Genomic DNA, 16,636 nt, shown 5'->3' with positions numbered 1-16,636 from the left:
CCTGGGTTGCAGCTACTGCCCTTGAGTGGAGCCAATGCCTGGGACACTGCTCTTAGGGGAGTCACTACATTCAATAAACGAAAAGTTGGTGGCAGGGCTAGGTTTTATTTTTTATTTTGTTTTTACCTTGTAAACAATTCACATGTCAAAAACCTCTATGCCCTGTTCCTGGCCTCGTCCCCAGGGCCCTGCAGGTATGCTGAGCCGTTCCATAGCCACAGTAAGCCCGGGGCTCTCAGTCAGGAGCTCTCTACCCACATCCAAGGGAATGTATTACCCCAGTGACTTGTATTTCACCATTTTTCTTTTCATACCTCTGCTCCCCCACCTGGAAAATCCTCTGTTTGTAGTTAAGCACTAAAAGTCTACATAATTCATAACCACAAGGGCCGAGAAAACTCTAAAACCACCCGACTCCACGTGGCTTTGGGTGAGCAATGTTCCTGGGATTACGCAAGCTGGAAAGGAGTCAAAGCGCTCTCCACAGCAACACCGAGTTAGGCCCCTTCCCTTCTGTCCTGGGTTGGAGACAAAGAGGGGTTCCTTCCTCTCCAGTTTCGTTCAGATTGGACAGTTTCTCTTCTCTCAATTTAGCGCCACTGGTTTATGGCAGGAGTCAGTATCACCCTTTTAGCCAAGGACAGGTCTGGATGAGCCATTTGTGACCATTAGGCCGGCCCTGGACAAAACTGCCCAGTGATGCCCTTCTCCTGGGCCCTCCTTTGTCTTCCCACCCACCCCTGAATCTCGCCCTCCTCCTCACCCATCTGGTGCCCAATATTTCCAAATTTCTCACCGCTCTCACCTAGCAGAACTTTCCTTTAGTAAAGACACTGATGAGTTACCATTTTGAGGGATAACTTGCACTAATAAGTCTCTAATTGAAAAATAAAGTTCTGGTCCCTGACACCTGAACCTTCACTTCCCCACTAATGTAAGTTTTCAGCAAGTAGTTTGGTGAAACTAACATTTGGGGAGAGGGGCAGCTGACCCTTCTCTCTTCACTGAAATCATGAACCGGTCTGACTTTGCTTGGTATTGAGAGAAACTCTATTACTGCTGCCTGTTATTAATGACTAATTTCTCTTCCCTTTCAAAGCTGTTATGACAATGAACCCCAACTGCTTTGGTACCATAAGACCAAAATCATGGTGTTGGCTGGCCTAGCTTACCTGGAGGCTCTGGGGGAGAATTTGTTCTCAAGCTCATTCAGGTTGTGGACAAAATTCAGTTCCTTGCAGCTGTAGGACTGATATCCCCATTGCCTTGCTGGCTGTCAGCTGGGAGCCTCTCTCAGCCCTTGAAGGCCACCTGCATCTTCCTCATACTGTCCCCTCCAACTTTAAATCGGCAAAGATACATGAATCCTTCTCACACCTGGCATCTCTCTGACCTCCCCTTCTGCCACATCTATTCTGTCTCCAGCCAGACAGAATTCTCTGCCCTTAAGTAGCCATCTATTTAGATGGGGCTCACTACTCCAATAATCTGAGATAAAACCTTCCTATTTTAAGGTCACTGATTAGTAACTTTAATTATACTTGCAAAGTCTCTTTCTGCCATGTAATATTCACAGATTCCAGGGATTAGAGAACGAAGATTCTTGGGAAGCTATTTTGTCTACCACAATCCTTATCCTACATAATATATAACAATAAATCTCGGGTGGATTAAAGAGTTAAATGTGTAAAACAAAACTATTTAAAGTACTAGAAGAAAATAAAGAGAATCTATTTTATAATATTGGGGTAGGAAAGACCTTCCTAAGCAAGCTGAGAAACCACAAAGAAAAAAAAGATAAATAATTCTCAAAAAATGAAAATATTGAATACAGAAGTTAAAAGATAAGCCACTGGGAGAAAGTATTTGCAACTTATTTAACTAATTAATCATTAATAAACAGAATGTATATTGAATAAATTTTTACAGATTAAATTAGACAAAATCAATAGATAAAAATTAGCAATGAATGTGATCAAGCAATTCACAGAAATGCAAATATTGGATTTTCACTTTTAGTAATAAAAGCTCAGATAATTCTCTCCCAAGTCTGCTTCAAAGTGTGGAACTAACAAGGCATGGAAGACTCATGGGGCTAAGATGTTAGAGATGATAGAAATCAGGACAGCTTGTAAGTCTGGCACTTGGAGACATTTTTACACAGTGGCTTTTGCCAATTCTAGTGGTTGGTGAGAGGCTGAGAAGCTGAACAGATCTCTTAACAGCCTCACAAAAAAAAAGCTATGGAGACACAAATTGCAGTCCAGGGCTCACTGAAGGGGCGTGTCTGCTAAAATCCCATGCTTTGGGTAGATCCCAAAGGGCTACACCCTACAAGTAGGGGTGAGCTGGAAACAGCCCAGCCCCTTCTAGAACTGAAGTCTACTTCAGATCATCTCAACCCCTGAAGGCCATTCGAGAGGGCAGTGCCACTACCTGCCTACCTGGAAACAAATGTAAACCCTTCCAGGAAAAAAATAACATTACCCTAGGTCTCAAATTACTTCTATAAAGTTCCATATAAAATATCTGGCACTTAATAAAAAATAGTCAGATTCACAAGGAAGCAAGACAGTATGAACAAAAGCCAAGAGAAACAAGACAAGGAAATAAGATGCATGCGAACTCTAGATAATGGTTATCAGACCCAGATTTTGAAAATACCAAGATAAATATGTAAAACAAAATAAGAAAAATGTTGTTAACTTTGGCACAGACTAGGAAACTAAAAAGGAGAATATCCAGCTCTGGAAAATATAATAACCAATACTAAAAATGGGTTTAAAAGCAGATTAGACATAGATAAGGAGAGAATAGTGAGACAGAAGCTGGATAAAATAGATATAGATATAGATGTAGATGTAGATGTAGATGTAGATCTAGATACAGAATAAACACAGAACATAGGAAACAGAGTTAGGAGATCTAAGATACATATAATTATAGCCCCCAAAAGAGAAGAGAGAGATAATTAGGCAGAGGTTAAAACAGAAAATCTGAATACTATAACCAATAAAGAAAGCTTATTCTAATTAACTGAAAAGTCTTCCAACAAAGAAAATTCTAGGCCCAGGTCGCTTCATCTATCAAACATTTCAAGGATGAAATATTATCAATATTACACAAACTATTCCAGAAAACAGATAAAGAGGAAATATTCCAATTTGTTTTATGAAGTCTGCAAACTATGATAACAAAATTCAGTGAGAACATGCAACAAACTGTAAGAAAATAAAAATTTAAAAATAATGCCATAATCTATCATCATATTATGTCAAGTGCATAGGAATAAATCTAACATGTGCAAGATATCTTCACATAAAATGATAAAAATATAACAAGAGGAACTAAGGAATGCTTAAATAAGCCAAAAGGATATACTATGTTCATGGACTAAAACGCTTATTAGAAACTGACAAGTCAAGCACATAATTTATGTAGAAATGCAAAAGGCATCCTTGAAATGAAAAAAACCTATCATTAAAATGTAGCCTTTACAAGAATAAGATTTTTTTTGTTTTGCTCATCAATGTATATCAGAGCCAACGAAGGGCCTGCTATATAGTAGGTGCTCAGTCAATATTTGGTGAATTGAATTGAAATGCTGAAGTGTCACTTATGAGTTTAGAAAAAGTGTTCACTCTAAAAATAAATTTAAAGCTATAGAAAAAAAACAGATTTGGGTACCATGACACGTTCAGTTTACCATCTTATTTACATTACTCTATTAAGTCAAGTAAAACCTCCAAATCTTATGTGCTAAAATAAAATATTTGGAATCATTCAGTTTAGTTTTCCCGTTTTTCCTCATTTTTCCTGCAAGGACATTCATTCAAATAAAATCTTAAAGCAGAAAGGTAGAAGAACAAAATGAATGCTTCTCTGTTCCTGCAGGGGGTGCCAGGCCTGAAGCTGCACCTGCCAGATCCTTTTTCCTGCTGTAAGAACCAGCACAAGCACCAAGACAGACGATACAGACAACTGTGCCCTTTCCTTTCCAAACGCCTTGCTATCCACCTGCACAGGAAATAGCCCCCACATAAGTTTGTTGAGACCGACCCAACATGTTGCAAGTTCTTCCCTTCTTAATAATCAAAGATGAGAAAATCTTCTGACAGAGTGCTCTCTGCTCCTGCTTCTCCTCACCCCTTCTGAATAAATCTGAGTACAAATCTTGCACACAAAACCAAAAGTGGATCTTCTAAAATGATCTGTGTTCCCGTATTACAGTAATAGAAGCTCCTGGAGGAGAGGTTTTCTATGTCATGTCTACATGCTGAGAGCTGAGTAGGTATTAGGTTGTCTAATTCAAATAAGTGTATTTCACAAAATTTTAGTAATGGCAATAATGCTACACTTTTCACTAGTTCTGACGTTCCCATGTGATTTGATAAGTCATTCTTTGCAATTGAACATGTTATAATATTTTTTTCCAACTGGAACTATGCCCTCTAATTCTGTATAGAAATCCAAAAGGTTATCTACATGGCAAGTATATTCAAATGGTCTTTTTTTTTTTTAGTTATGTAAATCTGTTTTTTTCTCTCTAGAGTTTTAAATTTATTTTTAGAGAGGGAGGAAGGAAGAGGGAGAGAGAAACATCTGTGTGAGAGTGAAACATAGATCGCTGCCTTCTACACGCCCCCTATTGGGGATCGAGCCCGCAACCGGGGCATGTGTCCTGACCTGGAATGGAACCATTAACCTTTCAGTGAACTGGATGATGCCTAACACTGGCCAGGGCTATTCAAATGGCCTTTTAGTCCTCTGAATTTCCTTTGTATTAAAAAAATCATTTTTCTTTCCTCATTACTAATTTAAACTGATAGACGTCTGGTGCCTCTTAAATACCTCTGCATTATCATTTGTTTGACAATAAACAATTTCAATTGCTTCCACCTCAAAATAGCCTTTTTCTCAACAGGAGGAGATCTCTTCTGGCTGGACTACAGTAGAAAGGGAATTGCAAGGAAGTGGCATCTCAGAATATGTGATACTCTTCTCTGAACGTGACCAGCACAGTAACCAGTCCTCACACACTTCTCCCTTGTAACCACGCCGACTCACCCCCCCTTCCCCATCCCTGTGTATCTCCTTTTAGTTCCTCTCCCCAGCTGTCCCCTCAGTCCCGTGAATTCCATGCTTAGTAACTGCCCTGACAGGACACTGCTCAGGGACAGCCTGCTTTCCGTCTTCCTGGGAAACTATATTCAGTACCCAGGTTAGCGCTTAGTGATTCTGCTCTCCCACCTGCTGTGAACGGTGGACTAGAACACAATGCGGTTTTAAGCTTTGGTTCCCGATTTTATTTTATTTTTTTAAGTGCCTCCATAATTTACTGGTTTGGAGTAAGTCATCTGTATGAAATCACTTTTGGATTAAAAATATAACTTTAAAAAAGACTAAAATTAAAGCCAAAACTATTAAAAAAAAAAATCAAACCAGAAGAAGTGAGAATGTCTTAGCGCATCAGTCCACTTGCAGGAGTGAAAGACGGACCCTGCCCCAGGCGGGCATGGCTGGCTCTGAACCCAGCAGCCAGTGCTGCCCTGTGGCCCCCACCCCATCCTCACTGAACCCCGTGCTCACTGCCCGTAGGAAGAGCCACTTCAACAATGCAGAAAATGCTTTATGGAAAAACAGCTGCAGTGACGCAGTGGGTGCTTCCCTGACACTTGGATCTGATATGTCAGCAAAGTGCAGGATGAAAAAGACGCAGTGGTCGCTTCTGGGACCCACCTCCTCTCTCCTCCCGCAGCCCAACAAGCCCAGGGAAGTTCAAAACAAAGAGAATCTCAGGAAAACGATGAAGAGACTGATGAAGAGACTCGCAGCACATCCAGCCCAGAGGGGCTGCTTTCAGTTACCCTTTAAAAATGGCCTGTGATCATCAGGCACAGTTTTAAGTGGTGGTTTGGGGTACAAATGTCTAACTGGCTTTGCCACTAAAATCTCCTAGAATAACTGATTTACAGGGAATGCTTTGATGAGATGCATATTTTAATGAAAATGCTCATGTCCCTGACACCGTGCTTCAAGTGTTTTTCAGAAAACAGGCGAGGGTTCCAACTCTCATTGACAATGAGGTGCGGCCAAAATTAAATGCGGTTGCATCCCTCATAACGACTCAGATTTTGGAATGATGCATCACACCAGCTGTCTGGGAACAAATGTATTTTGTTGGCATGGGAACAAAAGAATTAGTCTGAATTTTGTAAATAAACTGCGGTTATTAAGATTACTTGAAACAAGCCAGAATAATAACCATTAAACATGAAAAGTCAATAAAAGTCTTTGAATTATATTTCTGTTGCAACGATTATTCCTGTTTTCATAATGTGCTTTGGGATAACACAGTTTGGAGCTGTTAGTACTTTCAAATAGATTTCACTGCAGATGCGTTAGTCAACGGCAGCTAAGGCTGTGAAGTTTTAAAATCCATTATGGAAAATGGAAACTAAAGGCTTGGAAATCTGTAAAAGACCAATTCTTCCTTCAACAATTGTCACAATTATTGCTTCATTGATTTTCTGTCTGCAGAGCATCTTGTGGGGGCCGAAGTAGTCTAAAGATAAGCAGAGCTAGCCAATGAACGCTTGAAATAGATTGATGTTGGTCCCCCTAAAATCCATGTCACTCCCGGCAGATCACTGGGCACTGCGCGAGGCAGGCATTCTTTGGAAATAAAAATGGTAATCGTGGAAATGGGCTAACAGGGCGGAATGAGCTCAGGCACTCGGAGATGTCGAACATTACCCTCCAGCTACTGAGACCGCAGGGGCCACATTTCATTCTCAGACACGAGAAGCTGGGGAGAAGCGATAGAATGCTGAGTTTACTGCAGAGAAAACAAGGACTTTGCTGGTGTCCTTCTCGCTCCGGGCTCTGGGGCACGCTATGGAGGAGATTTGGAAGGAAAATCTGCCCTGCTGTGGAGCGGAGCAGAAAGGGGGGCCACATGGCACTTGTGACAATGTGGACGAATCCAGAGGACATTATGCAAAGAGAAATAAACCTGACAGAGAAAAGATCTCACTCATCTCTGGGATTAACAGAAAAGGAGAGAGTCAAACTGAGAGAAATGGAATAGAATGGTGGGGTGTGGGGAGGGGCGGGTAACAGGGGATGGGGGGGACCCAGGAAATGCTGGTCTGAGGTACAAACTCTCGGTTACAAGACAGTTCCTGATCTAAGGCACACATGGAGGCTACAGTCAATAATACTGTAGTGTATACTTGAAATTTGCTAAGAGAGTAGATTTTAAGTGTTCTCACCACATACAAAAAAGGAATTATGTGAGCCGATGCGAGTGTTAATTAACTTAATTGTGGCAATCATTTCACAGTGTATTATCAACTCATCACGTTGTGCATTTTAAATAGTTACAATTTGTCAGTTATACCTCAATTAAGCTGGAAAAAATTACTGAGGAAGAAAAGGGAAAAGGTGGCTGTATGGGGGGGTGCTGCCTTTGAGGCCTCTCTGCGCTTCCCTGAGGTGCAGCCCTTTTGGTGCGATGATGTCTGGGGAGTAGCTAAGGAGAAGACTCAATGGTCCTCCTCACCCCAGATGAAAATTATAAAAGAATAGCTACAGTATTTATTTTAACAAAAGTCTAAACAATAATATATTAAGAAAAAGTCTACTTAGAATATATGTAGGAGGCACAGTCCTAAGGATCTGTAACGCCCTCAGTTTGGTGACTTTGGAAGTCCTCCCCTTAAACTCCCTGTAGCACATGATGAGGCCAGTCCTCCCTCCCGCCTGCCCTCCCCCCTTCCCTCCCTCCCTCCCTCCCTCCTTCTCCCCCTTGCCCCCTTCCCTCTCCTTCCTTGCTTCGGTCTGTGAACTCCCTGAGCACCACTAGGCTAAATGCTGATGGATAAACACGACCTGGTCCCAGCTCGGAGCACACCCTCAGACAGCATGCGTCTCTCGAGGGGGAGTTGATGGGAAACCTTTACAGAGGTCACAGAAAGGGCTGCAAGAGCAAGATGAGAGGAACGGGGGGCAAGGCCATTTTGAGGATAAGACTCAGGGCAGCAAAGGTTCTCCAGAGCAGTTCAACCCAACAAGGGCTGGCAGACGCCATGAAGATGACAGGCGGCCCTTCCCCCCGAGAGCTTCAAGTCCAGTTCTTTGGTTTTCATGACCGATTCTCTGGCTCTGCTCTTATCTCCCTGACCATCCACTCCTTTGAAGTCCTCTCTGTACACCCCCTGCTTTCTCTGGTCCCGAGTGTGGTCCTGCCCCTGGCTCTGCCCACGGCCCTCTTATCTCTCTGCTCTTCCTTGTCAGTGTCGCCCACACCAGCGGGCTTGTGCTGTGTCCCCAAGATGACCCAGACATGTTCACATTTCTAGGGCTCTTCCTTAAGTTCCAGACTCAGATTTTGAACTTCATGTCTCCAAATGAATGTCCTGCTGCCGCCATCTCAGATTCAACGTCTAAAAAATGATACTGTCATTGTCCACTATATCCCAGCTTATCAATTCAAAAACTTGGTGTTATTTTTAACATACTTGCTTTCTTTTGCCCTCTAAATCTGTGAATTTTAAGTGAGTCTTCACATCTCTGCCTTTCTTTCTACTCCCTTGACAATAAAGGAATACCTTAGAGATAATTTGGGTTTGGTTCCAGACCCCCACAGTAAAGCCAGGATCACAATAAAGGGAGTCGTAATCTTTTTGCTGGTGGAGGGTCTTGCCTTCAGTTTGTAAAAAAAGCACAACATCTGGGAAGCGCAATAAAATGAGGCAATAAAAGGAGGTCTGCCTGTGCCCAGGTTAAGCCCTGATTTCTCTGTGGCTGGTGGTATGACCTTCAGTGCCATACCCTCTGGATTTGTCCCTTTTCATCACTTGTCCATCTTATCTCCTACTGTCACATTAACCTTTCTAAGGCACAAATGCAATCAGATAATGCTACTGAGTTAAAGAAAAAACCCTCAATGCTGACAACTGCTTGCTGACCAGTGGCTGAAGTCCCTAGCATTGTATCCAAGACTAGCAGTGACAAAAGTGGACTGAGAAGCAGCAGTCTTCCCACTGGATCACTCTGGTCCTGAAACCTCTCCTGCCCCCCCCCAACCCATGCTTGGTAGCCATCTCTGGGACAACCTCTGCTCCTCCCCAAATACACACAATCACCTCTGAGCCTGTCTTCACTTGCTAGATTCTCTGAAATTAATTAATGTGTCTAGGCTCTAAATATAGGTCATTTCAATCACCGCAAAGCTGTGACTGAAATGTTAAGTATGACTGGCTTTTCGCTGTATATTTTAAGACAATTTATGGGTTACTTGTGCCTGCACAGTCCAGACCCTTAACACTCAGACACACCAGATAAGATTCGAAACCAGAGCAGCTGGCTGCTAAAACACTGACAAGAAAGCGAGAGGCACTCCAGGAGCTGCCTGGGGCAACAGGTGAGGGGGAGCCCCGGTGGCCCCTCCTTGGACTGTCCTGCCTGGAAGGACCCTGTTCCCTTGAGGGCCTCAGGGTCTTGAGACCACAGTGTGTCAGCAAACTCCAAGCCCTGCCTGGGACAGTGGGACCCAACCTTCACCAGCTGAAGATCCTCCTCTCCCTTCCTCACCGGGTCTGGAAGGATGGAAGCAGGACCAGTGCTGTTCTTCCCACATTTGTGATTCTGAACCTCGAACCATTTAGAAGGATAAGAGAGAGACTCCTTCAAATTGCATGTGTGGCGCCTACATTTTACATGTCTCCTCTGCTCTAACAGACTGTAAACTCCTCCCCAATCTACTCATTTTTGCGTCTTCTCAGCACCTACCATTGCCTAGCACAATATGCCTGTCAAAAGTTGAATGAAAATAGTAGGACCCTGCTGAGAAATGGACAGCGCTGAATTTTATTTATTAGGAGATCTCTCACGGTTTTTTCTCACTAATTTACCTAAAATAAGCTTCTGGGAAACTGAGCTACCAATGTAATCAAAGCTATTAATACTTTCAAAACTTAAGATACCTACTTCCAACCAGGGGATCTGCTGCATGTGTACTATTATCTACATTATATGGGGTTAAAATCTGACATTGTTTAGTGCCTCTGTGACGAATATATACTTTGCACCGTATTAAGAATACCAAGTGAATTTTTAAACTATTTATTTTCTTCCCTGTCTTTTCCATAATTTGCAGACTGAATTATCTTGGGAAGGGTTAGCAAATTACTTAGCCTCATTGCCAATAATGAAACATTGTTTGCTCTGGAGAATGAGACTCAGTTTTACACGTCCCTGAACCAGAGCGATACAGGACATATCCATTTTACACAGCGTTCACGCTAATGGAAAGTGTAGTGTCCTGGGAGTGAGCCGCCCACATACCACATAGGCAGGAGTGGTGTGCCACTGCCCTGTTAGGGCACTCACATCCTTTCCCGATGACTCAGTTTCCTTGCACAATGAGGAAGCTGGATCAGAGCTCTGGTCTCCCCTTGTTTGTTGCAATTACAGGATCCTGCTCAGATCTTATCTGGAATCAGAAATTATTAACTCCTGGTATGGATAAAAATAATGATGATTTTTAATGACTTTACTATTTATGAATTACAGAACAGATTGTGTTTCTGTAAGGCTGGCTTAGATAGAAAGGTAGTGTTTCCTAATTTTATTTGGCCTCTCTTGAACCTGCAGAAGGAGCAAATTAACCCTCTGTGACGATGCTGACCAGGCCTCCTCTGGAACCGGTGCTGACCAACCGGCCCGGGTGAGGAGTTAGGAGAGCTGATGGCACCGAGGCGAGGGGTGGGCAGCAAGGATACCACCCATCAAGACCTGATGAGAAGCAGCTTTCTGTTTTTAATTAAAAACACAACTTTTAAAATGCCTCATTCATTTTTTGTTTTTATAGAATCAAAACATAGGAATTTTTCGTAAATGAAAAACAGAAACAGTTTAAGCTTTTTTTTTTTTAAAGCAAGCGAGTTAAAAAAAGAAGCCCAGGAAATTGTCCTTTGTAATTCTGCCAGTTTCAATTTTGACTCTTTATGCAACTAGTATCGGGATAATAAATTTGGTTGGAAAGGAAGAGAAGGAAGTTTCAAGAAGCCGATCTGCACACGTTTCAGTTGTTCGATTGGCTGATGTCAGGCCAGTGCCTGGGACTGCCTGGCTCTGACAGAGGCAAAAAAAGAAAATCATGTGCAACAGTTTCAAGATTTTAACTATCCTAAGAAAGCTCACATATAAGCGGACCGTAAAAATGTACAGGACAGTACTCCTAATTATTATTATTATTACTCTTTTTGTTGTTAATCCTCACCTGGGGATATTTTTCCAATGATTTTTAGAGAGAGTGGGAGGAGGGAAGGGGGGGAGAGAGAGAGCAACATCGACATGAGAGAGACATATGGATTGGTTGCCTCCAGCATGCTCTCAGACAGGCACTGGGGTCAAACCTACAACCCAGGTACGTGCCCTTGACCAGGAATTGAACCGTGGCCCTTGGCTGAGCGGGCCAACAATCTAACCATTGAACCATGCCAGCCAGGACAATACTTGTAATGATTTTGACTACTTCTATTAGTGTCACAAATTGAAAGGGGGGCATAGATCAAATTTAGATAAAAATAAAAGTTAAATTAATATGAGCAGTATTTATCAAGTGCCCCTTATCTGCTCTTCAGTTTTGTTGAAGCAATTGGCATTTTTTCCCAGCGACACCCTAGGATCTTGTGGAAAGAACCCAACATAGTTGCAAAGACTATGAAATATGCAGCGTTACCCAGGGGTATTTCCTGACGTTTCTTTGGTAAACTTGTAGCCTAATAGAAGCTATCAGGAATTAGTGTAAGAAATAGTCTAAAAAGCTAGCTATTGTCACTACAAAGATGAAAGCAACTTTGATGATCAAAAAGAAGTCGATAGAAAGAGACGGAAGTGGTTCCTGAGTCCTTCCCCATTGTTCATCTGGGATTTCTTAATTTCCCCACTCTCAGCATATGATGGAGTTTTCTGTGTGAAGTTTTGCCATGAATTAGAGTGATGTCAACAAAGTTTTACCTTAAGTCATATTTTATCACACACTGGAGAAATCAGTCCTCCAGGGAGCCCTGTTTCCTGCCTTTAGGAAGCTTGTCTTCCTCAGTTTTAAGTGTCCTAGACAGAAGGCGGAGGCCAGCTGACCTTCGGTGACAAGGGAACCTGTGCCACTGCACCCGGACACCACACTGCCATCCGAGGGGGGTTTTCACCTGTGGCCATGCCCAACCTGCTTTCAATTCCCTCTGCTCTTTGCTGTTCCCTCCCCGGGGAGGGTTAATGCTACTGTGAAGGTGTCTGGAGTGGCATGTTTGCTTTCCTGCCATCCTTAATAAATGTACTTGCCCTGTCTCTGCTATGCAGCTTTTTTACGAACTAGAAATGTAACTTTAAAAGTGTCGTAAAAGGAGCAAAGGTCTGGAATTCAGATAAATGTGCGCTTGAGTCCACCTGGACTATTTACTAGTTCTATGACCTTGGATGAGTTACTCAACCTCTCTGGTTTTCACTGTGCCTTCTGTGAAATGGGGACCATAATGCTGGCCTCATATGGTTGTGATCAGCATGAATGAACTAACGTGTATGACGTTTTGGTAGGCCTTTGATGAAGTGTAGTTACTAATTTTTTTCATTCTAGTGTTATCTTGTTTTGTGATCCTACAGGCCCTATGCAATACATATATGTGTATACTTATGCATGCCACATATACGTGATACATATCTACAGGATATGCATAGTACGCTGGGTGCACGTTAGAGAGCAGAAGGAGTTATGAGGCGGTCGTTCGGTATTAACACTCAGCGTCTGTCAGGTGCTTACATCCCCCCACCTTGAGGTTCTGTTTGTACACCCCTCCGGAGACGAGATTTCCTGCAGGCCCTGCCTCAGCGCTCCCCCGCCCCCCCCCCGTGGGAATGCTGGCTGGGCTCCCCCGGCTCCCCCCCCTCAGAACGCCCGCCGGCCCCCCGCACGCAGCTCACTACCAGACCAAGTACACACGAGTCCCCACCCCCGCGGCGGGCCCCTGCTTAAGGCTTGGTGGCTCCTGAGGAATGTGCGCAACGCTGCACCCAGGGGCCGAGGACAAGGCATCTGTAAAGGTTTCACTGAGGCTCCTGAGGCTTCTTGATACATTGTTGACTTTTCAGTTTAAATTGTCAAAATTACCACAAGGAATAATTCACTATAACCAGAAGAACTGAATAGAAATAGTCCTGCCATTGGAAAATGAAATAGGTCATTAGCTATCGCCATAGCCAGGTAATTCTGGTTATATTAGATCTGTCTCTTTAGTATCACGGACGGAAAGAAGAGAAAATTAGGATTCAAGAGAATGCGATGTCTATCTCTAAGGACAACCCGGTCCCTCGAGCCTAACGCGACGAGGTGACACCCGGTGGGCTGAGAACCCTCCCTCTCCCACGGCCATTACCAGCAGGTCGATCCTGACTGGTCTAGGCTGGTTCCGGTCCCAGTCCTCTCGCCAGGGATTGGACATGCCAGGCCTAGCATGTGACCTGTTCTGGCCAATGAGGCGAAGGGAGGGGGTGTGCGCTGGGGGGTGGGGAAGGGTCTCCTTCCTCTTCAGGAGGGGCCCCTGGGAACGGGGGGGGGGTCCCTCCCGCCTCTGGGTGCTGCCAGGTCTGCATGAGGCGCCTTGGAATTGCCTTCAGGGCGAAGTCAACACAGGAAGAGCCCCAAGAATGTCAGAGAAGCGAGCCTGGCCTGGAGGCCCTGCGCAGAGCCTGCCCTCCCGGCAGCCTCCTGGTCTCGCGAGGCAGCAGCCGCTGTGGGCTCTGCGGGCGGGAGCGGGGTCCTCTGCTCCGCGCGGCGCGCCCCGTGGGAACAGGACACACACGCTCGGCTGCGGGGGGGCGCCGGGGCCGGGCTGCGGGTACCTGCTCCTGCGCCTCCAGCTCCTTGTGCTGCAGCTTCTTCTCGGCGCACCGCACTTGGTTCGCGCGGTTTTCCAGCTCGTCCCGCAGGGCCTGAAACAGCGAGCGACAGACACGTCAGCACGAAGAACTGGCGCCCCTGAAACAAAAGTTTTATCACCTGAACTGGCATCAAAAAGGCCTCAGATCTGTGGCCTATTAGTGTTGTTCCAAAGAGTTCAGGCAAACAAACCAGATCTGAAGTGCTGGTCCCAGATGTTTTCCACTTTAGGAACTAGTAAAAAAAATCCCAAACTTATAAAACAGACACATTAGCAGGTGTCAGTGCATTTTATAAAAACACCCCCTATGTTCCCAGGACAGAGCCACAAGCATGCAATGAGCACAAAGCTGCTAATTAAAATAGCTCAGTCGGTACACCTGCGAGTACACGTACACCCCAAAAAGTGTCCTGATAGCTAGGAAGTGCAATACTGGGCCAATGTGACACTTTTCAAAATTATACTATGGCAACTTGAGTTACTTATAATGACCTTAAAGGAATTTCTCTACTAGGTCATTGAGGGTGGTATAGCATTTGAGGAACCTATGAGAAGTGAACAGAAATGAATTCTTTCAGTTGCCAAATAGCTGTGGGAAACAGAATCCAGGTTAAGAAGGAGAACTTACAAACCATGAAGATCAGTAATTATCACATCAATTACTATTTTAAGTAAAGAGGTGAACTAGAAAAGAAACAGTCCATTCAAACCACCCGATGTAACTGTAGATATAATATGTAGAAGTTTACAGTGAGTGGAACACACAAGATAACTACAAAGATGCCAAATTCTCAAAACAAAATTAATTCACTCAAGACTCTTAAGTTTCTGCTATATGTCAAGAACCTACTACAGTCAGAAAGAGCAGTGAAAGAAAACAGACAAAAAAGTTCCCTGCTCTCATGAAGCTTACACTATATTAGGGGCAGCTGATAAGCAAATCGTAAGTATGATATGTCAGTGGCAAGTGCAGAGGAAAAATAAAGCCGGGAAGGAGGATATTCTGGAGTGGGGTTGGGGAGGGGTGCTGTGATTTTAAACCAATGGCCCAAGAAGGCCCAACTGAGGAAAGACCTAAAGAAGATGAGAGCAAGTCACATGGGTGTCTGCGAGAAGAACCTTCCAAGCAAGGGCACTGTATGTGCAAAGGCTCTGTGGTGCACGTGGGAGGAATCCGCAAAGGCCTGTGTGGAGGGTGAGCACAGGGGAGCAACAAGGTCAGGGATATAACAAGGGTCAAGTCACATCACGTCAAGTGAAGCTTCAGAGGGCAGCTAAGAACTCTCTATTTTAGTCAGAGGGAGATGGGAAGCTCGTGGAGGGCTGTGGGAAGATCCTGCTTTGGTTGCTGTAGAGAGTATAACGAAGAGGGATAGGGCAGAGCTGGGAGGCAGGGTGGAGGCCGCTGAGATATCCTGGGAAAGGATGATGGGGAATTGGCCCAGGATGGTAGCAGCTTGGGATGAGGGAAGTGTCAGATTCCTAATATATTTGAAGATAGAGATGGCAGCCCTGAGATGTGGATGCAGAGATGGGGAAAAAAAAAAAAAAAAGACCCTAAGGATTTTGGCTTGAGCAGGTAGGAGCACGCAGCCGGGGAAGGTTAAGGGCAGGGCTGCGGCAGGCAGATGGGCTACATTGGGTTTAGAACACCTAGGACACACCGAGTGGGTGTTGGGTAGCAACTATTTATGCCCAATTGTGTTTTTTTCATTGACTTCTGAGGAAATCATTCTGCAGTGAAGTCAGGGGGTTAAGTGCAGTGCAAGAGAAGGCAGCCACAGGAGGGCCTGAAAGAGGCATGGATACGGGGAAGGGGATGCGGGCGGTGGAATCACGAAGGGCCAGTGGGGAGAGGAGGGACTGGAAGATACCACAAGGCTCTGACGCTGAATGACCAGACAACAGCGACACCACCAAGTGACGGAGTGACGGGAAGGAAGTCAGAGCGGTGGGGCATCTGGTTTTTGACAAGCTGAGCTTCATGCGCTGGTGGGACTTCTGAGGGGACCAGCCATGCTGGGAAGGGGGTTCTGAACAGTGGCGAGGGGCAGAGGTGCACGTGGGGACGCTTCCTCGGGAAACGAAGAGAGAAGCGGTTCTAACACCTGCCCTTGGGCGACACCCACACTTGAGAGCAGGCAGCGGGGAGAGGCCGAGAGGACTGGCAGGAACTCAGCGCAGGAGACGACCATGAAGTTAGAGTGGCAGGACCCTGCTCAAAGCGCTGCCAAGAGGACAGGCAGCAGAGTTAGACCCGGTTCCTCCCAAGTCCGCAGTGAGGGGACTGTTAAACGTGCCGCTTTTAACAACCTATCAAAGTAGAAGTGAAATTACATCTGCTTTTCAAAAAGGTACCACTTTTCAAATTTGCTCAGAGTTTAACTAAAGGTGTAAAACACGTGGCCTTCCTGAGGTTAATCAGAAAGCAGCATGTCTAGAAATTACTTTTATTATCTATTAAAAAATCAGTTTTAAAAACTGGAAAGAAACCAAATAATAATTCGCTTTTGTAAAATGTTAAAATGCACTAGATGAAAAGAAAATGACAGTTTATACTGGCAGCTGCTCCCAGTCTCGTATTCTAGAAAATTATTAGGCCATTAGCGTTCCAGCCTCGGAATGCGACATCAGACTATGAAAATGACCACAGTCACTCAGTAAGTACCGGTGGGAACCCTCTTCTAAGTTGT

The 16,636-nt window shown here is 44.5% G+C and overlaps 1 protein-coding gene across 1 annotated transcript in view; it reads right to left on the bottom strand.

The window, feature by feature from the left end:
• Positions 1-16,636, bottom strand: part of CEP112 (centrosomal protein 112) — a 214,867-nt gene that overhangs the window by 17,658 nt on the left and 180,573 nt on the right. Inside the window, exon 23 of the mRNA XM_016214517.2 lies at positions 13,906-13,995. Coding sequence (XP_016070003.2) covers positions 13,906-13,995 — 90 coding nt within the window. The remainder of the gene's footprint in view (positions 1-13,905; positions 13,996-16,636) is intronic.

The sequence above is a fragment of the Miniopterus natalensis genome, chromosome 17 (assembly GCF_054644295.1).
Source record: "Miniopterus natalensis isolate mMinNat1 chromosome 17, mMinNat1.hap1, whole genome shotgun sequence".
NCBI lineage: Eukaryota > Metazoa > Chordata > Mammalia > Chiroptera > Miniopteridae > Miniopterus > Miniopterus natalensis.
This window is presented reverse-complemented; position numbering and strand designations above follow the sequence as displayed.